This window comes from Bubalus bubalis, chromosome 6, assembly GCF_019923935.1.
Source record: "Bubalus bubalis isolate 160015118507 breed Murrah chromosome 6, NDDB_SH_1, whole genome shotgun sequence".
NCBI classification, from domain to species: Eukaryota; Metazoa; Chordata; class Mammalia; order Artiodactyla; family Bovidae; genus Bubalus; species Bubalus bubalis.
In genome coordinates this window covers 7381833-7409552 of record NC_059162.1, presented here as the reverse complement: position 1 = coordinate 7409552, position 27720 = coordinate 7381833, and the positions used below count along the sequence as shown (strand labels likewise).

General features: G+C 42.1%; 1 protein-coding gene across 8 annotated transcripts in view; it reads left to right on the top strand.

The window, feature by feature from the left end:
* The window catches only part of LOC102414663 (carboxyl-terminal PDZ ligand of neuronal nitric oxide synthase protein), a 359817-nt gene that overhangs the window by 50922 nt on the left and 281175 nt on the right, over positions 1 to 27720 (top strand). Inside the window, exon 2 of one of the 8 annotated variants that reach the window (XM_045165980.1) lies at positions 23428 to 23517. The exons of the other annotated variants lie outside the window; for them this stretch is intronic. Within the exon in view, the coding sequence (XP_045021915.1) occupies positions 23473 to 23517 (45 nt within the window). The 5' untranslated portion in view covers positions 23428 to 23472. The remainder of the gene's footprint in view (positions 1 to 23427; positions 23518 to 27720) is intronic. 8 annotated transcript variants of the gene reach the window in all.

Below are 27720 nucleotides of genomic sequence, written 5' to 3'. Positions count from 1 at the left end.
TACTTGGATGACCTTTGTTTTCTGCCTTTATTAAAATTTATATGAGAGTCTTCCTAATCCCTTATGGAGCTATAGCTTGCTCTTGGATCCTGGAGTACTCAACAGCTGGAGCAAAGGAATCTCTGTCTTGTCTTTATGAAATATTGAAGGGTAGCAAAAGGTATTCATGTCAGATGAGGGGATTTATGGAGGCCCTTGGAATTGCCTAGATTTGCCTTCGGAAGACTTGAAGAGTGAAACATATTGGGGAGCCTTGGCTTGTTGAAAGGAAAACGGATGGCGTGGGGGAGGCAGAGCGATGGTAATAATGGGCATATGGCCAGAGTGACAAATGTGAACTTAGCCTATGAGTAATAGGATGTCTCCTGTGCTGCCAGTGGGATTGTAAACTTTTGAAGAAAGCAATTTGATTATATATCTGTATATGATACATACACATATGTGTTTGCATATATATATTACAGTGCTTCAACATTTCGTACCCTTTAACCAAATAATCCTGCTTCTGGAGATCTGTCCTAAAGAAATAGCATAAGTATAGTAAAATCTTTTAGGCAGTACCTTTTTATATTCACTGCAGTTTTATTTGTAATAGTGAAAAGTGGAAAGACAGCTTAAGTGCTCACAATTGAGGAATTGCTAGGCAAGTGACAGCTCATTCAAATGATGGAAATTTGTACAGCCATTAAGCTTGTTTATGAATAAGGAAGCACAGAAAGAATTGAGACTCCGATGCAGGAGGCAGGGAGAGAACCGTTTCCGTTTTTTCCTATACCTTTTTTGCTTTACAGTGTTGTGCTAGATTCTGCTATACACCAAAGTGAATCAGCTGTGCACACACACATATCCCTCTAATGTGTGTTTCTTCACGTTCTCAGTGTATAATTCTTCCCAGAAGTGTTTCTTATCCTTTCTCACTGCCAAGCGCGGCCCTTGGCCGTCTGTTGCCCCTCAGGCGCTTGTGAAGGGGTTGGTGCTGTCTTCTCATCCTGGTGTTTCTCTCTTTTGGATGCTGGTTCTGAAAAGGCCCCCTGCGCTGTGATCTCCCGTCTGCCCACATCTGTGTAGAGCAGGATTTTTCATGAGGAGTTCGGCCAGATGGTCATTGCAAAGCCATGTCAGGGGGTAAGGTTCTTCTGCCGAGGAACTAGGAACGTTAGATATTCATTTGGAAAGTTGCACCTGAGAGGGCTAGACTGATCAGTTCTGAGTCTGAGAGACTATTTAGCCCCATCTCCTCATTTTGCGGATGGGAAAACATAGGCCAAGTAAGGTGCCCCAGATCTCACAGCTGCTAGTGATAGGAGTGGCATTCCCCTTTACAGAGCAGACTGTGGAGGACAGTGACTTTCCTATTTGTTTGCTGTATGACTTTGGACGAAAAATCTGAGTCTCAGTGGGTGCATTTGTAAACTGAGGTTGTATGAGGTGTGTAGCGCCATGTCTGCCATATACTGAGCCAGCAGGGCTTCCCAGGTGGCTCAGTAGGTAAAGAATCCAATTGCAGGAGACATGGGTTCCATCCCTGGGCTGGGAAGATCCCCTGGAGTAGGAAGTGCACCTACTCCAGCATTCTTGCCTGGAGAATTACATGGACAAAGGAGCCTGCTGGGCTGCAACCCATAGGGTCGCAAAGAGTTGGACACGACTAAAGTGACTGAGCGCACAGCACGCTGTCATATATCAAGTGCTCAGTAGACGTTAACCATTATGAAAAATAAAAATATGAATGACAGGGGAAGTCAGTAGTCATTACTTTTTATTGTTATTATGTAAGAGAGAGGACTCTTCTCTTATTGTTTGGGCGTTCTTAGAAATTATAACCCTCACCTCCTTGGAGATGTGAGATAACTGTTTGAATAATGTCTGCACATGGGGGACATAAAGCAATATCGAATGTTTGCAGTTAAGGTGGAATAATTCACTTCTAAGTCTGTTTGAAATGAACACATTAGAATGCAGGTGAACGGTGAACCTCTATTGTACAATAGCCTAAAAGCTGATATGTATCAACAGATAAGTTAGGATGATTACAGTAATTACAAATGACTCCTTCACTTTATAGAAGAATTAATTTCAAAGTATTTTTAAGTAGAGAAACTCCTATTGAGTATTATAAGATTATTCATTGACAATTTCCCCTCATACATTGATAAGCAAAATGAAAACTATAAAGCAAGACATATGCAATCTGTTGTTGAGATAAAATTCTCTTCTAATGACACGAGAAATGTTCAGAAACGCTTTCAGGTGTCATCAGTGTTTAGAAATCCTAGTGCTGAAAAGTGCAGTGAACTATCTCGTGGGCATATAACAGTGGAAATTATTTTAATTTTTATTCCACACAGATTGTCAATAAATCTTGAATTAATGGTAAGACTAGAGAACTCTCTAGAAACCAAGATCATATTGCATTCTGCATGTCTTTGGTCTTTGGGAATTATGTTTTAAGAACTCTTTATTATGAAAAAAGCCCCAAATATGCAAAAATAGGATACTATAATGAATCCCCAATACTTAGTGCCCAGATTCAATCATTTTTAGCATCTTGCCATATTTGCTTTATCTATACCCTGCTTCCTTCATTTGGAAGTAGTTTAATGGAAGTCGTGAGATCACATTGTTTCACCACAGCATGCTGCTGCTAAGTCGCTTCAGTCGTGTCCGACTCTGTGCGACCCCATAGATGGCAGCCCACCAGGCTTCCCCGTCCCTGGGATCCTCCAGGCAAGAACACTGAAGTGGGTTGCCATTTCCTTCACCACTGCATACTTGAATGTAAATCTCCACAAAAAGTAGACTTTTCTTACACATTCAAGACAGTTAGCAAAATAAATCCTTATACCTGGCCCTTTGTTTGCTTTCTCCAGTTGTCGTCAAATATGTCTTTTTACTCTTGTTGGAATCAGGACCAAGTGAGGTCCACGTGTTGCAGTGGGTTGTTATGGCTCAGGACTTCTGTCTAGGGTCGTGCCCCTCTTTCTTTTCCCTGTGACTTTGAAGAAACTGGCTCAGTTGTCTGGTAGCATGTCCCACGTACTGGAATGTTTTTGACAATCTTTAGGAGATATTGATATATTCGGTGTGTTAAATAAATGTATAGTCGTTTATTTTGACACTCATATTGTATCATATTTTAATAGGGATGTGTTCTGCAAAGTGGTTCCTGTGTCCTTTTGACTTGACCCCATTTGTTTTTTTTTTTTCCCACCCCGCCCCGCCCGCTTTAGTTTTTATAGCCTCCATACTTAGTCGTACATCAAAATATCCTAAGCTGATCTATATATTTCTTAGCCTAGACCCAGAATCAGCCCTGCTTTCGAGGAGCTCTATTCCTCTATTAAGAGGAGAAATTTAGAGACCATGGTTTGGGTGTTGGGGGTACTCATTGCTTGGCTTTGAGGCCTTTTCAATGTTAGAATTAGGAAACTTTTTATTTTTGAAAAAATGCTATTCTTTCCACTGATAAAGAACATTACAGAATTTTAACTTCTTTAATTTTATACTTGCATATTTTTCTTTTCATTGAAAATCTTGGTTCCTCTTTTGTCTTTTCTTAGAGCATATATATAGAATAGTTTTAAAAATATCAACATTGCTATTGATAATAGTACTGAATAAGGTTTGATTCGTCACAGTTCTTTTTTCCTTAGAATATATTCCATCAAGTGTTTGTTGAAGTAGTGTTCTAAAAGCCATTGAAATATTGATTTTCTCTGTATGTTTGTATTGCCAACTTGAGATATTAGGTTAGTTTGTTGCAGTTGGTTCAATTAAAAAATTGTATTTTTTCTGAGTAGGTAAAACATATGATTCCAAATTCAAAGCTATTAACATGGTATATTCAGAGATACTACATTCTACCTTTTGTGCTCCCTCATCCAGTATGTAAGCATTTTTGTTAGATTTTGGTAATCTTCAGTGTTTCTCTTTTACAAGTGTAAAAGCATTTTTATCCTTTCCCTAAATCCATACCTGAAAGAGGCATATTATATTCACTATTTTGCATATTGGCTTTTATTTTGAATTAATGTCAAACAGAATAACTGCAAAAATAGGACAAAGAACTCCAATTTACCCTTCACTTAGCTTCTCCCTTCTCACCCTTTCCCCCTCCCATCCATCCATCCATATCCACATTATCCTGTCTACATATTTTCTTCACATTTTACCACTAATATCTTTTACAGTGAAATGAAAAAAATATTTTCTAGTCTAGGATCTAATCCAGGATGGTTTAGTATATTTAAGTTGTTATCTCTTTAGTCTTCTTTAATCTGGAATAGTTCCTCAGTTTTTCTTTGTCTTTCATGATCTTGACATTTTTTGAGACTACAGACTGCTTTGCAGATGTCTTTTATTTGAGCTTTGCCTGATTGTTTCCTCGTGATTAGGTTCAGGGTTAGCATTTGGGACAGGAACACCGTGGAAGTGCATCATACAAGGAGGCACAGGTGTTGGTTTTTTTTTTCATTACTTGTGATGTTAACCTTAATCACTTGGTTAGGTTCTGCCTTTTTTCTTCATCTTTTTTGTTTATTCAGCAATATATCTTTGAAATCATCTATGTAATTATGTGGATAAATCATCTGTGCAAGTATCTGCAAGTATTCTTATTCTTTTTTTTTTAAATTATATTTTTAATTGGCCGAGAATTGCTTTACAATATTGTGTTGGCTTCTGCCTCTGGTGTGAATCAGCCATAAGCATACTTATGTCCCCACCCTCTTAAACCTCCCCGCTCCCCTCACCACCCCATCCCACCCCTCTAGGCTGTGTCACAGAGTACTGCGTTGAGCTCCCTGTGAGAAGAGGGAGTGACTTCTCATTAGCTATCTATTTTATACATGGTACGGAGGAGCCTGGTGGGCCGCAGTCCATGGGGTCGCTAAGAGTCGGGCACGACTGAGTGACTTTGCTTTCACTTTTCACTTTCATGCATTGGAGAAGGAAATGGCAGCCCACTCCAGTGTTCTTGCCTGGAGAATCCCAGGGGCGGCGGAGCCTGATGGGCTGCCATCTATGGGGTCGCACAGAGTCAGACACGACTGAAGTGACTTAGCAGCAGCAGCAGCAGCAGCAGGTACATGTTTTAATGTGTCAGTTCGTCCTGCCTTCTTCTTCCCTGACAATGTCCAAAAATCTGTTCTCTGTTCCTGCCCTGCAAATAGGTTTATCAGTACCATTTTTCTAGATTCCATATACATTCATTAATATATGATATTCGTTTTTCATTTTCTGACTTACTTCACTCTGTGTAACAGACTCTAGGTTCATCCACCTCACTGGAACTGACTCAAAGGCATCTCTTTTTATGGCTGAGTAATATTCCAATGTACACATTTTACAGCTGTGTAGTTTCTGTCCTGATGAACATTGTTTATTCGACTTGGATCATTTTTGTGGTGTCAGAATGTATAACCTTAGGCATAAGTAATTCAGTAATTTGGCCACTTTTTTTTTCTGACAGTAGAGCAAGGGCTGGGGAGAAGGGTGAATTCCTTGAAGTGGGATTTGAGTCAAAAAGTAAATGCATATGCATTTTTGATGAGTTTTGCCAGGCTTTTCTCCATAAAGTTTGTACCATTTTACATTCCCATCAGCAATAATTGTTTCCATAGCCTGGCCAACAATATATAGTCAAACTTGGATTTCTGCTAATCTGATAAGTGAGAAATAGTATCACTATATAGTTTTAATTTGAATTTCTTTTTATTATGAGTGAGGTTGAGCATCTTTCTGTTTGTATAAGGGTCACTGGCATTTGTTTTTCAATGAACTATTCATATCTTTCACCATGTTTCTATCAGGGTTTTGGTCTTTCTTCTCAACATTTAGGAACTCGTTGTGTATTAGAGATATGATCTCTTTGTGATCCATTGCAAGTATTTTTTTCTACTTTGTCATTTGACTTTATATTGCTCTCCCCTGCCCTACCTAACCACATACAACTTTTTATGTTTGAAAAATTTTTAAAAAGTTGAAAGAATGTGCAGTATTATACTCTGTATATACTACTATTTATAATATAGTATAGTATAATGTATATAATACATAATTATAATTATATATAATATATAGTATAATATATAATACAGTATAATATAATAGTACTGTACTCTGTACCTAAGTTCATCAGTTTTTAATAATTTTGCCATTTTTTTACATCTTTACATACACAGTTTTGTTCATTTGAAAGTAAGTTGTAGAAATGGACACTTTGTCACTAAATACTGTAGATACATGTCCTAAGAATGAGGATAAACTACAACAACATTATCATGTGGAAAAAAATGAGCCATAGTTTGTTTATGGTAGTTTTTATTTTTGCTATGCTTTTATATAGCTTATTATATAGTTTATATGCCTTAGTTAAATTTATCAGTCTTCTATTTTAATGCTTCTGGATTTTGAAGCAGAGTAAGATTTTCCTTGAGGAATGTGAAGGAATTTATGCACATCTTCTTTTAGTACTTCATTGGGTGGTTTTATTTTTTTAATTCACTTCAGATCTCTCTTTCATTTGGTATTTATCCTAGTATATAGAAACAAGACCAGGAGCTGACTGTGGCTCAGATCATGAACTCCTCATTGCCAAATTCAGACTTAAATTGAAGAAAGTATGGAAAACCACTAGACCATTCAGGTATGACCTAAACCAAATCCCTTACGATTATACAGTGGAAATGAAAAATAGATTTAAGGGACTAGATCTGATAGATAGAGTGCCCGATGAACTATGGACTGAGGTTCGTGACATTGTACAGGAGACAGGGATCAAGACCATCTCCACGGAAAAGAAATGCAAAAAAGCAAAACAGCTGTCTGGGGAGGCCTTACAGATAGTTGTGAAAAGAAGAGAAGCGAAAAGCAGAAGAGAAAAGGAAAGATATTCCCATCTGAATGCAGAGTTCCAAAGAATAGCAAGGAGAGATAAGAAAGCTGTCCTCAGCAATCAATGCAAAGAAATAGAGGAAAACAACAAAATGGGGAAGACTAGAGATCTCTTCAAGAAAATTAGAGATACCAAGGGAACATTTCATGCAAAGATGGGCTCAATAAAGGACAGATGGTATGGACCTAACAGAAGCAGAAGGTATTAAGAAGAGGTGGCAAGAATACATAGAAGAACTGTACAAAAAAGATCTTCATGACCCAGATAATCACGATGGTGTTATCACTCACCTAGAGCCAGACATCCTGGAATGTGAATCAAGTGGGCCTTAGGAAGCATCACTACGAACAAAGCTAGTGGAGGTGATGGAATTCCAGTGGAGCTATTTCAAATCCTGAAAGATGATGCTGTGAAAGTGCTGCACTCAATATGCCAGCAAATTTGGAAAACTCAGCAGTGGCCACAGGACTGGAAAAGGTCAGTTTTCATTCCAATCCCAAAGAAAGGCAATGCCAAAGAATGCTCAAACTACCGCACAATTGCACTCATCTTACATGCTAGTAAAGTAATGCTCAAAATTCTCCAAGCCAGGCTTCAGCAATATGTGAACCATGAACTTCCTGACGTTCAAGCTGGTTTTAGAAAAGGCAGAGGAACCAGAGATCAAATTGCCAACATCTGCTGGATCATAGAAAAAGCAAGAGAGTTCCAGAAAAACGTCTATTTCTGCTTTACTGACTATGCCAAAGCCTTTGACTGTGTGGATCACAATAAACTGTGGAAAATTCTGAAAGAGATGGGAATACCGGACCACCTGACCTGCCTCTTGAGAAACCTATATGCAGGTCAGGAAGCAACAGTTAGAACTGGACATGGAACAACAGACTGGTTCCAAATAGGAAAAGGAGTACGTCAAGGCTGTATATTGTCACCCTGCTTATTTAACTTCTATGCAGAGTACATCATGAGAAACGCTGGACTGGAAGAAACACAAGCTGGAATCAAGATTGCCAGGAGAAATATCAATAACCTCAGATATGCAGATGACACCACCCTTATGGAAGAAAGTGAAGAGGACCTAAAAAGCCTCTTGATGAAAGTGAAAGTGGAGAGGGAAAAAGTTGGCTTAAAGCTCAACATTCAGAAAACAAAGATCATGGCATCCGGGCCCATCACTTCATGGGAAATAGATGGGGAAACAGTGGAAACAGTGTCAGACTTTATTTTTTTGGGCTCCAAAATCACTGCAGATGATGACTGCAGCCATGAAATTAAAAGACCATTACTCCTTGGAAGGAAAGTTATGACCAACCTAGATAGCATATTGAAAAGCAGAGACATTACTTTGCCAACAAAGGTCCATGTAGTCAAGGCTATGGTTTTTCCTGTGGTCATGTATGGATGTGAGAGTTGGACTGTGAAGAAAGCTGAGCACTGAAGATTGATGCTTTTGAACTGTGGTGTTGGAGAAGACTCTTGAGAGTCCCTTGGACTGCAAGGAGATCCAACCGGTCCATTCTAAAGGAGATCAGCCGTGGGTGTTCTTTGGAAGGAATGATGCTGAAGCTGAAACTCCAGTACTTTGGCTACCTCATGCGAAGAGTTGACTCATTGGAAAAGACTCTGTTGCTGGGAGGGATTGGGGGCAGGAGGAGAATGGGATGACAGAGGATGAGATGGTTGGATGGCATCACTGACTCGATGGACGTGAGTCTGGGTGAACTCCGGGAGTTGGTGATGGACAGGGAGGCCTGGCGTGCTGCGATTCATGGGGTCGCAAAGAGTCGGACACGACTGAGCAAATGAACTGAACTGAAGATTTTTCTTGAGGAATGTGAAGAAATTTATCCATGTTTTCTTTTAGTACTTCATTTGGTGGTTTTATTTTTTTAATTTACTTCAGATCTCTCTTTCATTTGGTATTTATCCTAGTATATAGAATGAAATACAAATCTAATTTTATATTTTTCTAAGTGCATTCTGGTTGTCCCAACACTATTAGTAAGTAAATATCCCTCCACCATGAAAATATTGCCTTTATTTTGTACCTCATTTCTCTATGCCCTTGGGAATTTTTTGTATTCTGTATTATTTTTCATTGTCTGTCTTTGGGAATATATTCATTTAGTTGAATTGTTATTTCAGTTCATTCAGTGATCTATTCTCATATGGTTTTATTCTAATCATGAAGTATTCATTTCTTGTACATATTTACAAAAAGTTTATCGTACCAGAATGAAATATTCAGTGTTACTCTAAATACTGATAATTTTCTTCCTCATTATCCAATATCACTGAATGAAAATCCTCAAAAATATTTGTCTTCCAAAGCAAAGTTTATTTGTAGCTTCTTATTTGTAATCTTCCTTTAAAAGATGCATTGCAGGTTTTCCTAATTTTTCACTATTTTTAAAATTCTTTTTCTCCTTCTTTACAGTATAGATATTTGAGTATCTTCTGTTTGTAAGGTCATTTAACTAATCCAGTATAGTGTATAAATTGTACAAACAGGGAAAAACTTACTCCACATTCAACTCATGCTTCTCTTTATCATTTGAAGAAATGATTTTAAACTGAATAATTGCTGAACTGCTGGAGATCAGCTGCCAGTCTGTGATGCCAGCCTGGGGTTTCCCTGTCACCTGATTATTTGGTGGGTGGCTGTCTAGTCATCTAAGGGTGGGTGCTGATGAAGTCAGTGATTCTCTTTCCCAGTCTTAGGAGGTTCTTCTTTGGCCCTGATAACCCCTGGCTTGACTTTACCCTTTACTCTGCACACAGGGATTCATGAGGTTGTGGAGGTGCTAAATGTACTGATTTTTATGGATATCCTTTTTTTTAAAAAAATTTTTATTTATGTGTTTTTGTCTGTGCTGGGCCTTCGTTTCTGAGTGGCCTTTTTCTCTCGTTGTGGCAAGCGAGGGCCACTCTGGTTACGGTGCGTGGGCTTCTCACTGCCGTGGCTTCTCTTGTTGCGGAGCATGTGCTCTAGGGTGCACGGGCTTAGTTGCTCCGCAGCATGTGGGATCGTCCCAGATGAGGGAATCCAACCCACGTCTCCTACACTGGGATGCGGGTTCTTTACTGCTGAGCCACCAGGGGAGCCCTGTATGAACGTTCTGGTCATCTCACACCAAGGTGAAGTTTTGGGTCTTCATCTAAGTGTTTCTCTGTGTTGTCTTTTTTCATGTGTGTGTACTTCCTTCAGGCTCAGTTTCACCTGTAATTTGACCATTCTGGCTCTCTGTGCTCTTTCCTCAGAATTCTGTCTTCTCATTTGGCCCATATCACACATGCCTTGAGTTACTGTATAACTGTTTTCTCTAGATCTTCTCCCCCTACTCGAATAAGCTGTGCTCTTTGCCACCTGACTTCATTTTTTTTTTTTTTATGATTAGCCATTATTGCTCACTAGCAGAGTCGGACACGACTGAAGCGACTTAGCAGCAGCAGCAGCCGTCCACAGTGTATACTCTGTACTCTGCCCAGCCAGTCCCGTTACTGCCGCAGATACACCGTATGCCTTCCTACCTCTGTGTCATGTCTCATGTTCCCTGCCTGGACTGTCTTCTCTGTCCACTTCTGTGTATCTCTTTATCCTAATGAGTGAGTTAGCCGCTTAGTCATGTCCGTCTTTGCAACCCCATGGACTGTAGCCTGCCAGGCTCCTCTGTCCATGGGATTCGCTAATAGGCTCAGCTCAAATGCTACGTCCTCTGAAGCTGTCCCTGATGAGTATTTCTCAAGCAAGACGCACGTGACGTCTGGCACTTGCTGGAAGCTCTGTTCTTTACAAGAATAGGAGGAATAGACCATTAGGCTGTCTCTCCGTGGTTTGCATCAGGGTATGGCATTGTCCAAAGCAGGAAAGAGGTCTTTCCAGAGACTTCTTTTTTGTTGGGTATGAGAGATCATCTAGCCCAGGATCTTCAAACCAGGCTCTGAGGTCAACTTAACAAGGAAGGTACCACATTGATTTTATTGGTGTAAACCCAGCACCTTGTGTAGTGCCCGGGGTGCCATAACATTTGTTGGATGAATGGTTTACTGATCATTAGAATCACTTAAGGAATTAAAAAAAAATGTTGGGTCTCAGGACCCACTCTGAGCCTAACAGATAAAAACTTTTTTGATTGAGGTCAAGTAGGTCTGATAGTCTGTGTTTGGCATCTACGGATTTAGGATTTAGCCTGTCTTCATCTTTTAATAATAGAAAATTGAGACTTGGGGAAATGGATTTGGAAAAAAGGGTTAGTCACGAGTGAAGCCATGCTTCCCAAATTTTTTACTGTTTTTCTGCACCCAGAGGAGTTTCCCCTTCAGTCTCTGTGGTGGGGCTCAGTGAGTACATTGGGAAGCATGGCCCCGTCAGGACTTACATGTATTTTGTATTTGGTTGAATGTTTGATGCTTGCAGTATGCTAGATGTGGGGATTCGAGAGGTCTTTGGGGGCTCTCAATGCAGTGAGGAAGCAGATCTATAAGCAAATAACTTTCTTAAAATGTTGCTGCTTCTCTGACAAGTGACAGGGCACAGCAGGGCATAAAAAGGAGCACAGTAGAATTTATTATGGTCTTCATTATATCACCTGCCAGAAACAAGTAAATCTGTGATTTTCCATGGAAGGAGGCTTCTAATTTAGATTTTACTTTAGGTCAACCTGTTTAACCAATGTCCTTGTGAGGACATTTCCCTGGGAGTTTGGAAAGTTTTCAGAGATGATTTGATTTAGTTGCTTTCCAAGCTCAGCAGAACAGTGCTTTTTATGGGCCTCTTGGACTATTCTGTAGGCTCTGGTATTACCCAGTGGCATCTTTTTTGGATTGTAATTAAGATAAGGGTAGACAAAACACCAGGAAGGGAGTTAGAATCTCTTTTAATTCTTGAACTGCTGTGAAACTTTGGGCAGCTATTCACATTTCTCCAATCCTCAGTCTTCTTACCTGAGATACAGAAGTAGCAATGCTGTCTGCTTGCTCAGTTCAGTCCAGTCGCTCAGTCGTGTCCGACTCTTTGCGACTCCATGAATCGCAGCACGCCAGGCCTCCCTGTCCATCACCAACTCCCGGAGTTCACCCAGACTCACGTCCATCGAGTCAGTGATGCCATCCAGCCATCTCATCCTCTGTCGTCCCCTTCTCCTCCTGCCCCCAATCCCTCCCAGCATCAGAGTCTTTTCCAATGACTTAACTCTTCGCATGAGGTGGCCAAAGTACTGGAGTTTCAGCTTCAGCATCATTCCTTCCAAAGAAATCCCAAGGCTGACCTCCTTCAGAATGGACTGGTTGGATCTCCTTGCAGTCCAAGGGACTCTCAAGAGTCTTTTCCAACACCACAGTTCAAAAGTATCAATTCTTCGGCGCTCAGCCTTCTTCACAGTCCAACTCTCACATCCATACATGACCACAGGAAAAACTATAGCCTTGACTAGACAGACCTTTGTTGGCAAAGTAATGTCTCTGCTTTTGAATATGCTATCTAGGTTGGTCATAACTTTCCTTCCAAGGAGTAAGCGTCTTTTAATTTCATGGCTGCAGTCACCATCTGCAGTGATTTTGGAGCCCCCCAAAATAAAGTCTGATACTGTTTCCACTGTTTCCCCATCTATTTGCCATGAAGTGATGGGAACAGATGCCATGATCTTCGTTTTCTGAATGTTGAGCTTTAAGCCAACTTTTTCCCTCTCCACTTTCACTTTCATCAAGAGGCTTTTTAGGTCCTCTTCACTTTCTGCCTTAAGGGTGGTGTCATCTGCATATCTGAGGTTATTGATATTTCTCCTGGCAATCTTGATTCCAGCTTGTGCTTCTTCCAGCCCAGCGTTTCTCATGATGTACTCTGCATAGAAGTTAAATAAGCAGGGTGACAATATACAGCCTTGACGTACTCCTTTTCCTATTTGGAACCAGTCTGTTGTTCCATGTCCAGTTCTAACTGTTGCTTCCTGACCTGCATATAGGTTTCTCAAGAGGCAGATCAGGTGGTCTGGTATTCCCATCTCTTTAAGAATTTTCCACAGAGTATTGTGATCCACACAGTATTGTAGGATTATTACTGGGATCAAATGAGATAATGTGTGAAAATGTTTTGAAAACTGTAAGCTGTGCAGGGTAGTCCTTTGGGGCTACTGAGAAATCTAATTTGGCGGCAGTGGCATGAGTGCGTGTCCCAGACACATTGACCCCAGGGTGTGCATGGAAAGGTGGGCGGAAACTTGCTGGTCACGGTGGAAGACTGTGAGAGGTTTAAAGGTATCCTGGGAGGGAGAATGTTGCGGGACACCTGAGTCAAAGTCAAGTCCTGGGTGTGCTACAGCAGACACCCTGCTCTCTTGAGCAGACTGATGGCATCCACAAACTTTTTGGGAAAGTGAAGTATATTGGAGAAAGTGCAAGTCACATTGGAGAAAGTGCAGGCCCAAACAAGGAAACCCATGGGAACCTCACGCTAAGAGATGAGCGTGGATGCATGCTGATTCTGTCAGCCCTATGGGTTGTGAGTGGTGTCTCCTGGGTTCTGGACCCTTCGGTTACAGTGCTCGGGGTGCCAGGATCGGGGGAAGAGCTGCTTTCTGAAACCAGGGCTCTCTTCTTGTTAAGATTCCCAGCGTTATCTGAATGTGCTCTGGTTCTCCTTGTTTGCTCTAGCTGATCTCTCTGAGCTGTAGACTTTTTTTTTTGTCTTCTCCTTTTGGTCTCTGTTGACTTGGCACCTAATTTAAAGCTTGATGTCAACAAGACCCAGGGATAGAGGTTGATGAAATATCATGATGTCACAGGTTATCTGAGATTTCAGGGTCCATTGTTTCAGTTCCATCTGAGTTTGTTCTCTGGCAGTGATTTACTTAAAATAGTCTCCAGATGTGGGCTTCTTATGTTAGTCCACTTCGTTTGCCTATGTCCTTTATGTTGAAGCTTAGACACTTGGAATTAAAGTCTAACTGCAAAAAGCAAACCACTGTTTTACTAGATGCCCTATATTTGGTCACACTTCCTAGCTTGCCACAATAGACCTTTCAGCACCAGACATTTGGCCTGCAGTTATCCCTTACTTGTCTTATCTATTCTTGATAGAACCAGTTCTAGCAGATTCCATATCCCTCTTGGTTACCATTGTGCCTGAACCTAGAGACGATTTATAGTTTTCTCTAAATGTCTGCAAATGGGGTCATACTGTCTTCCTATTTTATTCTAACAGTGTGATATTTTATATAAACTGAATTTTAAAACAATCTCTTTTTATAGTCTGACATCAGTATAAATTACTGACGTTTATTGTTCTGTCTCTTATGTGATAGATTAATCTCTTCAATTTTAGCTATTGAGTGACTCATGTTGTTAACATTCTGCTGTGGCATTGGGTGGTCTTTAGCATTTTATTGGACTGTTACATAAAACACTACCAAAGAAATATGTTGGGAGTGGTATTTATTGCCGCAGTCTTATTGTCTGCTTTGAGAAGTTGCTAACTAAATATTTTCTCCAGCTTTCTCTTAATTGCAGTACGGTTAATTCCTTTCAATTGCAGGAAGCCAGGGTATTTGTAGGTTGTTATTCTTTTTGTGGTCAAAGTAATCAGCATTCATCGAGTGCCAAGAACATGCTTGGCGTGAAGTAGAACATAGAATCAGATCTAGTTCCTGTCCCGTGAACTTGATGGGAAATGAACTTGATGGGCAGGGAGGAGGAAAGGAAGAGAAGATATTTCCACAAAATTTTATCTATTCTAAAGGGGAGGGAAAATAAATTCAGTTCAAAAGGGCACCTTTGGAATTCAGTTGAGTGGGAAGAGACACAGATGACAGCCATCAAGTCAGAATTTATGCTAAATTACACAGATCTGAGGAGTGAGTCATAGCAAGCATAGGTATAATGGATAACATATCTCAAAGCAAAACTAGGGGTGTGAGAGGGAGAGAGTGGGTAAAAAGTGGAGATAGAGTCAGTAAGAGGTTGAAGGAAGGTGAAAGGAACCATGGAAATCATCCTGGTTCAGCTCCACCCTAATGGCCACATCTGAGTCGTTTCCCAGGTCTGTCCCTTCTGTCTCTCCGCCTCCCCTCAGCCTGTCCGCACTTCCGCTGCCCTGGTTCTGGTCCTCCTCATCTCTGTGGTCCCTCCTCTTGCCCTCTCCCATCCACCACCCGGGAAGCTGCCCTGCAAACCTGACGGAAGTTTGCAGTGGATTCTGGGGCTGGAGGACCCGTGGCATTGAGCAGGTCCGCGGGCCATGCCGACTTCCCTCCGTCTCTGTGTGCGCCGGTGCTCCTGTCAGGAGCAGACCCTTCCTCAGTCTACATCTGACGGCAGCTCCTCAAATTCTGTTTCTTCTGTGAAGACCTCTGACCTGAACCCGGTCCACTTTGGTGTTTGTCCCTCTGTGCTTCTGCTGTGTTTTGTAGACAGAACCTCTTCACAGCAGTGACCTTATTTAGCACATTGTCTGTCTTCTGGTGTGCTCTTGGTTTTTAGAAGACAGGCGTCACGTCTCTTAGTTTTTCTGGCCTCAGTGGGGATGGCTGCTGGCTACTGGCAGGGCTGCCTGGGTCACATTGGGCTGTAAGCTCCTCAAGGATGGTATTCATGCTGAGTCTCTCTCTGCAAAGGCTTTTGTCTTTCCTATATTGCAAGGGGAAAAGACAGGCTCTTGGAATGGTGGGAAGATGAATTTCTTTCTCCTTCTGGAGGATTTCCAGTACTAGAGGACAAGAACAGTTGGTACAAACGTCCTGAATTTGTTGATATGATCGTGATGGGGGGACACCTGTTTTATCTACAGAGCCGGCATTTGCTTTGCACGCTGAGTAGCGGCAGGCTTCCGCATCTCCCAAGGGGACTGCCAGGTCTGTGCAGGGAGGTGGCTGACCCCGGTTTACTTTGTAATGTGGCAATTACTGTCACCATCTGGGGATCTGCCTTAAAGCATGAGGGTGGGGCTGGGGCACTTCTGACCTCTGTGGAAACTCAGGGAGAGTAGCTGCATTTCAGGACCAATGGGAGCAAACAGGCAGACTTGCTTTCTAGAACACCAAAGGTCTCATCCTAAAAACTGTACGTAGGACTGCGTGTCATTTGAAATGTCTGTTTCTTAAGTTTGTCTAGGAAGTGAAATGTTATGAATTGATTCATTTGAAGTGGAAACTCTGAACATTTATTTATTAACTTTTGTATTCATCTCTGGTGTATACACATGACTGTTGTTAAGTGTTGATGGAGATGTAATTTAGGTACATAATACAATCTGGGACTGTAAGATTCTGAGAGTCTAGTGAAAGTTCTGTTTTACGAGCAAGTGAGAAACATTGAAACAACCCAAGTGTGAGCTATAAAAATGGATTCAATACATGCTACAGATCTTCAGAGGAGGGGGGTACTGTTCTGAGCTGGAGTGGCCAGGAAATACTGCACAGGGGGGAAAATGAGATCTGAGCTTTATCTTGAAGGTGAGTGGAATTTGAAAAGGTGTAATGGAGGAGGGAGGTGATCCCAGGGTAGGAAAACAGCATTCACAAAGCCAACCAGAAGGGAATCCTTTATTCAGTATTTTTAAGATTTATAGTGTTGATTTGACTAGGTATTAATTATAAAAATCTGGGCTCATGATGTCCCTAGGAGGGAGGGTAATTACTGGACTGTATTGTGATGGCTTTTGCCACACATCAATATGGATTGGCCATGGGTACGCATGTGTCCCCTCCATCCTGTAGCCCCTCCTGCCTCCCTCTCTCTAGGTTGTCGCCGAGCATGGGCTTTGGACGTCCTGCTCCATGCATTGAACTCACACTGGCTGTCTGTTCTACATATGGTGATGTGTATGTTTTAATGCTGTTCTCTCAAATCATCCCACCCTCTCCTTCTCCCACTGAGTCCAAAAGTCTGTTCTGTATGTCTGTGTCTCCTTTGCTTGCCTATATGTAGGATCATTGGTACCATCTTTCTAGATTCCATATGTATGCGTTAATATACACTATTTGTCTTTCTGACTTACTTTACTCGGTGTATTAGGTTCATCCACCTCACTCCTTTACTCTTATTTTTAAATAACCTCTTTTGATTCTTTGAATATCTGTCATGTACCCAGGCTGGGCTGGATATGAATGCAAGACAGTACCTTTTCCTTATGGAGCTTCAGTCTTATAAATTACCTCAACCTACTGGAAAACATAGAACTGACAGCAGTTTTTTAAATGTAAAGTGTCAAATTAGAGTGACAGATTCAATCTTCCTTGTGTGACACTCCGGGCTTGCTGTCTTATTCTCTCACTGCTTTCCAGATCCATTTCTTGTCTTCCATGCTACGGAGGTCAGTAAATGGTTATTCCTTACCCTTTATAGATGGCAAACTCGATGGCAGGTGATTTGTGCAAGGAGACAAGTTGGTTGGAAGAACCGTAGTAAGAGGATTGTGTGTGTTTTTCTTCCATTGTTTCTCAGCTGGCGGATCATGAAGGGGGCTGCCTCTGAGCAGATAGAAGAAGTGCCTCTCGGCCTTTCTGGGCTGGTACTGCTCTTCTAAACATGCGCTGGAACTCGAGGAAGAGGCAGATTGTGTCAGGCCAACCGGAGTGCAGGTCGCAGTAGAGCAGCTCTGAGTTACGGTGGAGGAATCAGTGACTCATGTGGAAGCACCCTGGAGTTATTGTCTGAGATCCTGGACAACTTGGGACTTGATCTCTGAATCTCTGTTTTAACCTTTGGTTCTCGCTGGACTTGGCTTTGGAGATAGAGGGGAGGCTGGGAGCTGGGGTCCCTCTTCCTTTGCCTCTCTGACTTTGGCACTGATAGATAGATGCTCTGCCCAGAGTAGGAGGCAGGGCATGGTTCGCACAGTCTCCTACGGCAGTGTGGCTTCTTGATGTTTTCTATCCGTGTGTCTCCCCTTGGTCAGCCTCAGCCCCTCAGCCACACTGAGAAGCACGTTCAGATTCTGGGCCACTCCTGCTGCCCCCAGGGCCATTTGTCTGTCCCTCTGCACTTCTGCAGTGCTATCGATTTGCCATTTGCGTGCAGCTTACCCGAATTTGGATTGGTGTGTGCTTCTAGATGCTTTTCTATCTATTGATCTGATCTAATGGTACCGTCACCACGGTTTCTAGGAGCCACATGGAATGTTAGGAACTATTTTTTGCTTTAAAGCCAAGGTGGTCTAGTGACTCAGAGGCATGAGAGGTAAAGTGAATAGCTCTGTTTTCTTTTTAAAAGTCTGTGTATGAGGACCTTTCCTGCCCTTTCTCTGCTTTATTTCTAAGTCCATTCTGTCCCTTATTCAGCCGCCTGCCCCTCATTCTGCTGTCCTATGCTGTCCAGACCCTATGCTTTCTCCCCACTGTGGTTGCTTAGCCTCTCTGCTGTGTCTTAGCATAGCACATGCATACACACGCACACGCAATTCTGTCTTACTGTGCAGTGTTAACATATACAGACTGCATGTTCTCTTAGGGTCCCTCAGGTTCCTTCCCATCTGTGAATCCACAGATAGAACACCCTCCTTACTGGAAAGAAAGGTATACAGCTGTGGATTGGCCTGGGACATGCATCTGAGCATATTTAGGTCTGTTTGAGAGAGAGAATATGTAAGTGTGTAAAGAGGAAGGGCTGGCGTGGTCAGGGGAGCCATTATCTGTTCCTTACATTAAATGTTACATGTACCCTGAGGGGACAGAATGCACTGGACAACTCCTTTGAGTTTTCTTTGGACATGTAATATATTGATTTGGTAAGTAACAAACTAGTAGAACAAGTATATTCTGTGTATTCATAGCCAGTTACCTCAAAATTTAGCAGCTTAAACTAACCATAATCATTAATTATATCATGGATTCTGTGGGTCCAGTTTTTAGGAGCAGCTTAGCTGGTAGTTCTTGCTCAGAGTATCTTAGGAAATTGCAGTCAAGATGCTGGCTGGGGATGTGGTCATTTGGAGATCTGACTTGGCTGGAGGGTCCGATTTCAAGATGGTTCACGTGCATGGCTGGCGAATTGGAGCTGGCTGTTGGCAGGAGACCTCAGTGCTTACAATGTGGACCCACCCATAGAGCTGTTTGGGCGCCTTCAGAGCATGGCGGTTGGTTTCCCCCAGAGCAGGAGAACTGAGAGAGAGGCAGAGTGGTGGGAGCTGAATGTTTTTAAAACCCAGCCACAGGTCTCATGCCCATGGCATCTTATTGGTTCCTCGGGTCAGCCTGTTCACACTTGGTGAGGACTGTACAAGGGTGTGAATACTGGAAGGCAAGAGTCACGCTGGCTACCACATAACAAAGTCTCTGTGGCTTATGTCAGTGTTTCCTACTTCACAGTCTGGTCTGGAAAGGGCACTATGTTATGTGAGTCATCTGGGGATGCAGATTCTTTCCATCTTGTCCTACCTTCCTCGAGGGCCACAGTGCCCTCTGTTCATCGGAGAATGAGAAGGACGCAAGGATTTCCTATGGGAGTTGTTTTTAATCATCGGCTTTGGAGGTGGTGAGCATCATTTCTGTTCACATTTCATTGGCCAGAACTCACAAGATCTCATGAGGGAGGTTGGAAAATGTTGCCAAATTCTGTGATTTCAATAAAGTGAGGAGAACACGGATGTTGGCTTAGTGATTTCTGCCATATTCCACCAAATTATAAAAGCTATGGTAGAGGCTCTGTGTCATTCAAGAAGGTCCAATATCAACGAGGTAGACTGGTGGTGTCTAGGGTACCCACAGTCAACAAGTCCTCATGCTTCCTGAGGGTGTTTTTCATACCCAGCACCACTGGGCTGCCTCTGATGGGGCAGCTGGGCGGTGGTCCAAGGAGGGATCAAGAGCTATGGTATCTTGAGCATTTTTAGCTTTTCGTAGAAGAGCTTCCACTTAGTGAGGTGCGTTCTGTGTGCTTTACATGTTATTTAATTTTTCCATGAAACCCTCCGCTTAGGTATTGTCTCCACTTGATAGTTGAGGATACTGAGGTTCATAAGGGTAAGTAACTCTCTTGAGAATTGCCCCCCACCCCCCAGCAGTCAGTATGTGGTGATGCTGAAGTTTAGACCCTTTCTATCAGTACTTCACTATGCTGCCTCTGAGCTATGTGTAAGTGGAAACCATCAACGTAACAGTCCAGTGATGCCCTAGTGGCAGTTTTGGGCCATGGCATCTTGAGAATGGCCTCTTCCTCTCCAGGAGAGAGGTGATGTCCAAAGACAGTCCCCCAACCAGAGTACATTGCTCTGCGTCCTGGGGGCAGGTAGGGCTGTAGAAAGGTGCAGGAGCGTCTGTGGGCCCCAGACCAGGAAGTCTGGTGCTTTGGCTTGGCTCACCCCTCTTCTTCCCTCTGATTGTGCCTCCTGCTCCTGTCTTAGTGGGCAGGGACCTGGTGCCACATGACTCCTATCTGATAACACTGTCACCTCTTGCTCCTGTAGGGTCTCATACTTTTTCAAGATATATTCACAGTGTATATGTATGTCTGAGCCCCTTTGCTCTTTACCTGAAACTGTCACAACATTGCTAATTGGCTATGCCCCAATTAAAAAAAAGGATATGTTTACATTGACCTCATAAGCCCTCTATCACGTAGGAAGAACAGGTATTCTTACTCATGTTTAGAGAGGCTGAAACCCAGAGAGTTTAGTGTATCCTTCTGGCAGTGGGGCAGTGGTGATCATGGGTATGTGGTTTTCCTTTGGTTTGGTTTTGTAAATGTAGAAAAAGTGGCCCTAGAGGATAAGACTTTGTAGTAATAAATAGTTCTTGGGATTTGTATATTAATATTTGGTTATTAATAATTGTTATACCTTTGAGTCGCATTTTGTCTATTTGCTCCTCACTCCCAAATTCATGCTGGGAAAACAACAGAGGAGCATGGGGGAGCTGACACAAGCACGGCTGAGTGTCACTTTTCCGAGAGCATCCTTATAACTCTGGCAAGATGGGGCCTGAGGCTTGGCATCCTGCCTACCTGGGAGACATCGCAGGGGACTGGTCTTATTTTTTCAGCACCTATTTCTTCCTTTTCTGTAACTTTATCTAGGTGGAGGCATGAAGAAGACCCCTCTTTGAGAGGTTGTGTGCTTAGCTGGCAAGGCTGCTGGCACCTTACCCCTCTTGGTAGGTCTGGAGTATTTTACTCTCTTGCTAGGGAAACCAGGATGGAGGAGAGAGACACTGCAGACAGCTAGGATGGAAGTGTGCCCAGGATGTGGAACTTGCACTACTAAAACCAGGACAGCTCCTGGCAAAACAGGATGGTTAATTATTCTGGTTGGCCTTCACCCCTACTGCCCTTGCCCCTGCTTTTGTACCCAGGGAATCTTGTGGCTCATGACAGGTGAGCATCTGGCAGGAGGCTCCCTTGTGGCTGAGGGCCCTGGTTCAGGACACAGCATTTCCCTCTACCCCAGGGGCTGCTTCTCCCATCTTGGCTTTCTGCCTCACTTCCTCCTCAGTTCTTTTCTCCTTCTAGCCTCCAAGGATGGCGTGGACCTCTCACAGCACCATTTAAACCATTTGTTTAGCTCTGTGGTGTGTAAGGAGCCTCTCCACAAAAATCTTTATTAAAAAATAAATTTCACCTTAAAAAAACCTTGGTCAGACAAATCTGAACCTTTGCTGTGCTTTGTTGGCATATTGGAATGGGACGCAAGCTGTGTGGTTTGAGGTTAAACTTTTAGGGTAGGTGTGGCAGAGACTTAATTTTGTTTTCTGAAACATCTCTGCTGCTGCTACTGCTGCTAAGTCACTTCAGTCGTGTCCGACTCTATGTGACCCCATAGTCGGCAGCCCACCAGGCTCCCCTGTCCCTGGGATTCTCCAGGCAAGAACACTGGAGTGGGTTGCCATTTCCTTCTCCAATGCAGGAAAGTGAAAAGTGAGAGCCTTTAATCCCAGCCTCTGTAATTCTCTGTGCAGGGCTATCACTTACCGTGGGCAGAAGAGATACAACCTCTTATGTTGTGATTTGAAGGCTATAGTTAAAAGCCATTTCTGTCTTCAAATGCACACTCTACTGATCTGATGCTCAGTGCTAGAACTCTGGCCAGCGAATCGCCTTTGAGGCTATTTGGCTTCCATGAGGTGCTCTTAAGATATGCGTGTGTCATCTGGCTGGGAGAGTAAATGGGGACATTTGCTGTAGTGCTGTCCTAGTTTGACTACCTAGCTAGCCGTGTGTGGAATACATGGAGACAGGGGACTTGGCGCCAGGACAGCTAAGTTTTGGTGGGGAAAGGGTGGGGGTGGGAAAGAAATTGCCTGGATGGTTGGTTCTGCACTGGGAGGAGGGCTAGAAACAGGGTACCTGGAAAGATGAAGGATGGGACCACAAGTGAGAGGTGAAAGGTCATTAGAGATAAACTTTTCTCTGCTGGTCTTGATACCATGTTTATCTCTCTACATCATTTCACCCTTCTGAGATACAAAGTGCATCATTTTATTTTTTTTGCCAGCTCTTATGTGAGCTGGTATTTATTGCCCCTGTTTCACACAGATCAGAAACCTGTGCAGCCTAGTGGCTGAGCCAAGAGTAGGTTGACTCATATCTCTATTTGGAGTTGTTGAACCTGCTGCTGCTCAGGGTTTAGATGGCATCAGGGTGAAAGCCCAGCCTGTTAGGCTTACCTCTCAGCAGCTGGTCCTCATGAGCACCACTTTAGCTTCTCTCTCTTGCTGTCTCCCTACTCCTGATCATTTATCTTTTAAACTGTCCCCTCCTTATGCCTCAGCTTCTCAGGGCGCTGTTTGACAGAGCTGGGAGGACTTGAGACATCTTTTTGAGAGTAGTGAAGCCATATCCATAGTGTCCTTTGAGCTCTAAAGATGAGAAGAGCTATAATGTACAGAAGAGAAGGTCCGTGGGTGCAGCGTGATGAGAACTATCTTTCCGTGTTTGAGGGGGGAGTAAAGTCTGAATCTTCATGGAGAGCAGTTTTAGCTTGCCGTGGGGAGAACTTTCCAACAGTTAAAGCTATTGTCTGAGATAAGAACTTCATCAGTGGTGGTGTTTAAGCATAGGCTGGTTAACAACCTGGCAGGGATTTATAGAAGAGAGAAAAATGTCAGGTGTACGTGTGGAGAGGGAGGGCTGTCAGTCAATGTGATCTGCGTTTACTGTCCCTTCTGACCTTGAAATTCTGCTTCCTTAATGTGATAACACAACTTTTTCATTTTTCCATTTTAATCACAGTCTTTGAATGTTGAGATTTTTAAGTTGGAAAATGTGTAATGTTTTGTTTTACCTTTTTTGGGATGTGTCTTTAAAAATAGTTTCCTGTCTGGAAGTTTGTTTGGTGCTGTTTGGAGGTCACTTCAGTAAGCCTGATTAACTTGGGCAGTCCCAGAAATGGTGTGGTGTTTGGACTCTGTGCTCTGGAAACTTCAGCATGATATAGAAATAATCTACTTTGTGAGGTGCTGTTCAGTTTTCCTGCACTGGAGAGTAGGAATGTGAAATGGGATTGCTAAACTCTTACAATATAGAAAAAATTCATTTTCTTTGGGGGAGGGGAATGTTTCTTCTGCAACTGGAGCTAAAATCCAGTACAGTTAGAGCTCCTTTTTCCCCAGGGATTGTCTGTTTGGTGAACTCAGACATCTTGATGACAAGCAGCAATGCAGAAAGGCAGAGAAGAGAGATTTGAGCAGCCAAGATGGATGGTGAGTCTCACAGCCTCGTGTTGAAGGAGAGCGCTCAGAATCTAATTTGGCTGCAGTGGTTCTTTGTTTTTACAGCATACCGAAAGGGGGAGAGTTATGGCATTGTTTTTTAATAACAACTTTAGCGAGATATAATAATTCACCCTAATAAGCCTGTGCAATCCAGTGCTTTTTAGTATATTCACAGTTGTGGAACTGGTATCTAGTTGCAGAATATTTTCATCATCTCCAAGGAAAACCTGTACCATTAGCAGTCACTTCCCCAATCCCTGGCAACCATTAATTCCACTTCCTGTTTCTATGAATTTGCCTATTCTGGACATTCCTAGAAATAGAATCATATGTGTAGCCTTTTGTGACTAGCTATTCTTAGTTACCATAATGTTTTCAAGATTCATCCATACCGTAGCATGTATCAATATTTCATTCCTTTTTATTGCCAAAGGGTATTGTGTGGATGTGCCATCTTTTCTATATCCGTGCATCCATTGATGTACATTGGTGTTGCTTCCATTTTTTGGCTTTTATGCGTAAAGTGAAAAAGTGAAAGGGTTAGTCACTCAGTCATGTCCGACTCTTTATGATCCCATGGACGATAGCCTGCCGGGCTCCTCTGTCCATGGAGTTCTTCCGGCAAGAATGCTGGAGTGGGTTGCCATTAATAATGCTGCTACAGACGTTCATGTATAAGTTGTTGCATAGCCATATGACTTTTTTGCAGAGGGGGGTGGGGATTCTGTATGGAGTGTGGGATCTTCTTTCCTTGACCAGGGATTGAACTCAGGCCCACTGCAGTGGAAGCACAGAGTCTTAACCATTGAACCCCAAGGAAATACCATAGTCATACCTTCATTTCTCTTGGGTTTAAACTTATCAGTGGAATTGCTGGTTTATATGTTAGCTCTGTTTAACTTTTAGGGGAACTGCCAAACTTTTCCAAAGTGGCTGCATTATTTCCTACTGCAGTTTCTCCATATCCTTGTCAGCACTTGTGATTGTCTTTTTTATTTTAGTGGTCCTAGTAAGTATGAAGTATGTCGTTGTGGTCTTGGTTTGCATTTCCCTCGTGACTAATGATTGAACATCTTTTCAAGTTCGTATTGGCTGTTTTCTTATCTGCTTTGGAGAAATGTCTATTCATATTCTTGGCCCATTTTTCCTTTGGGTTGTTTGTTTCCTATTGTTCTAAGAGTTATTCTGGATTAAACTCCTTTATCAGGTATGATCTATGAATCTTTTTTTTCCCATTCTGTGAATTGTATTTTAACTTTCTTGATGATATCCTTTGAAGCACAAGTAATTTTACTTTTAAATCTAATTTATTTTCTTTCTTTGGTTTGTGTCATATCTAAGAAACTGTTGTCTACTCTAAGGACATGTCCACTCTAAGTATGTCATGAGGACATACTCCTTTAATTTATTATAAGAGTTTCATAGTTTTAGCTCTTATATTGAGCCGTATGATAAATTTTGAGTTAATTTTCACATATGATTTGTGGTTGTTGTTCATTTGCTAAGTTGTGTCTGACTCTTTGTGACCCCATGAACTGCAGCCTGCCAGGCTTCCCTGTCCTTCACTGTCTCCCAGAGTTTGCTCAAGTTCATGTACATTGAGTCAGTGATGCCATCCAACCATCTCATCCTCTGTCTCACCCTTTCTTCCTGCCTTCAGTCTTTCCCAGCATCAGGGTCTTTTCCAAAGAGTCGGCTTTCTGTATCAGGTGGCCAAAGTATTGGAGCTTCAGCTTGAGCATCAACCCTTCCAGTGAATATTCAGGGTTGATTTCCTTTAGGATTGACTGGTTTGATCTCCTTGCTGTCTAAGGGATATGTGGTAGGAGTCTCATTTCATTCTTTTGCATGTGACTATTTAGTTGTCCCAGCACCATTGTTAGAGAGACCCTTTTCTTCCAGTGAATTATCATGCCACTGCTGTCAAAGATCAGTTGGCTGTAAATGTAAGGGTTTATTTCTGGACTCTCAGTTTTGTTCCATTGATCTGTATGTCCAGCTTTATGCCGGTATCATACAGTTTCTATTACTGTAGTTATGTAGTTGAAATTGAGAAGTCTGAGTCCTACAGCTTTTTCCTTTTTGATTGATTTGACAAGTCTGGGTCCCTTGTACTTTTGCATAAATTTTAGGATTGACTTGTCAATTTATACAGGAAAGGAAGATGGGATTCTATGATTTTGTGGTACAATAAATGTATATTTGACCCCTGGTTTCTGGCACAGAACTAAAACTCTTAGAATTTCCTGAATAATAGGGGTGAGGGGAGCATTTGTTGTTATTCATATGCAGTCCCTTTCAAACTTACCTGAATTGATGCTAATAAGGTGGCTCTTAGTGGGACCCTAATAGCTTTGAGATGGGGGCAGGGTGACAGATGAACCAATCATATGGTTAGAGGTTTGGGGCTTGCAGCCATCTCCCAACCTCAGGGCAAGGGAGAGGGGCTGGAGATTAAGTCCAACCTCAATGGCAAGTGACTTAATCAGCTATGCCTATATAATAGAATGTTCATGAAAACCATGAACAGTGAGATTTGGGGAACTTCCAGATTCCTGTTGGGAGAGTGATGTGCCCGGAGAGGCTTACCAGAGCTTTGCTCCTCTTCCCACATACTTTGACTTATGCATCTCTTCATCTGGCTGTTCATTTGTATCCTTGATAGTAATTCAGTACTAGTAAGGAAAGTGTTTTCCTGAGTTCTGTTAGCTGTTATCAAACCTGAGAGGGGGGTCATGGGAACCCTTAATTTATAGCTGGTTGGCCAGAAATACAGGAGACCCAAGACTCATGATTGGCATCTGAAGTGGAAGGGCAGACTTATGGAACTGAGCCTGAAACTGTAGGGTCTGTGCTAACTCTGAATTGTTAGAATCAGAATTGAATTAAATTGTAGGATACCCAGTTGATGTTTGCAGAGAAGTAGAGAATTACTCATAGGAGAAGGCAATGGCACCCCACTCCAGAGAAGGCAATGGCGCCCCACGTCCATGGAAAATCCCATGGACAGAGGAGCCTGGTGGGCTGCAGTCTATGGGGTCGGTAAGGGTCGGACACGACTGAGCGACTTCACTTTCACTTTTCACTTTCATGCATTGGAGAAGGAAATGGCAACCCACTCCAGTGTTCTTGCCTGGAGAATCCCAGGGACGGGGGAGCCTGGTGGGCTGCCGTCTATGGGGTTGCACAGAGTCGGACACGACTGAAGTGACTTAGCAGCAGCAGTAGAGAATTACTTGGTGTGAAAAATGGACACATTTGATATCAGAATCACTGACAATAAAAAGTTTCTAGGTTTTAGTAGAAATAGCATTGAATTTGTAGCTCAGTTTGGGTAGTATTGCCTCTTTACAGTATTAAGTCTTTTGAACAATGAACATGGTAAGTCTTTCCATTGATTTATGCTGTTTTGAATTATGATTTATATTTTTTGCTATCTTTATGCTGTCTTTCAATTATTATTTATAATTTTCAGTGTACATCTTATAAAATACTTAATTTTATTCCTACCCATTTTACTTTTTTTGAATATTACAGTATGCTATTGTGAATAGAATTGTTTCCTTCATTTTTAGCTCATTCATTAGTTCTAATAGAGTTTTTTGTGTGTGTGTTCCTTATTTTCTATATAAAGATTATGTTATCTGTAGATACAGCTTTGCTTCTTTTTTTTTTCAGTCTGGATGCCTTTTATTTCTTTTCTTGCCTCATTACCCTGACTAGGACTTCTAGATCAATGTTGAAGAGAAGTGTGAGAGTGAACGTCTTTGGCTTGGTCATGATCTTAGAGAAAAAAATTTAGTCTTTTACCATTAAGTATGATGTTGACCCTGGGTTTTTTGAAGATGTTCCTTATTAGATTGAGGAAGTTCCCTTTCATTGATAGTTTGAGTGTTTTCATCATGAAAGGATATTGGATTTTTGTCAAATGCTTTTTGTCTATTGGGCAGATCATTTGGTCTTTGTCTTTTATTCTATTAATATGGTATATGCATTAATTGATTTTCATGTATTGAACCATCCTTGCATTCTTGGGATAAGTTCTTCTTGGTCATTGTATATAATCCTTTTTATATGTTGTTGGATTTGTGTTGCTGGTACTTGAGGATTTGGGGACAGTTGTTAAAGGCAGAAGCGTATATGGCATTTTGTTATCATACTTACTGCTAACGGTAGGAAGCATTAGAAAAA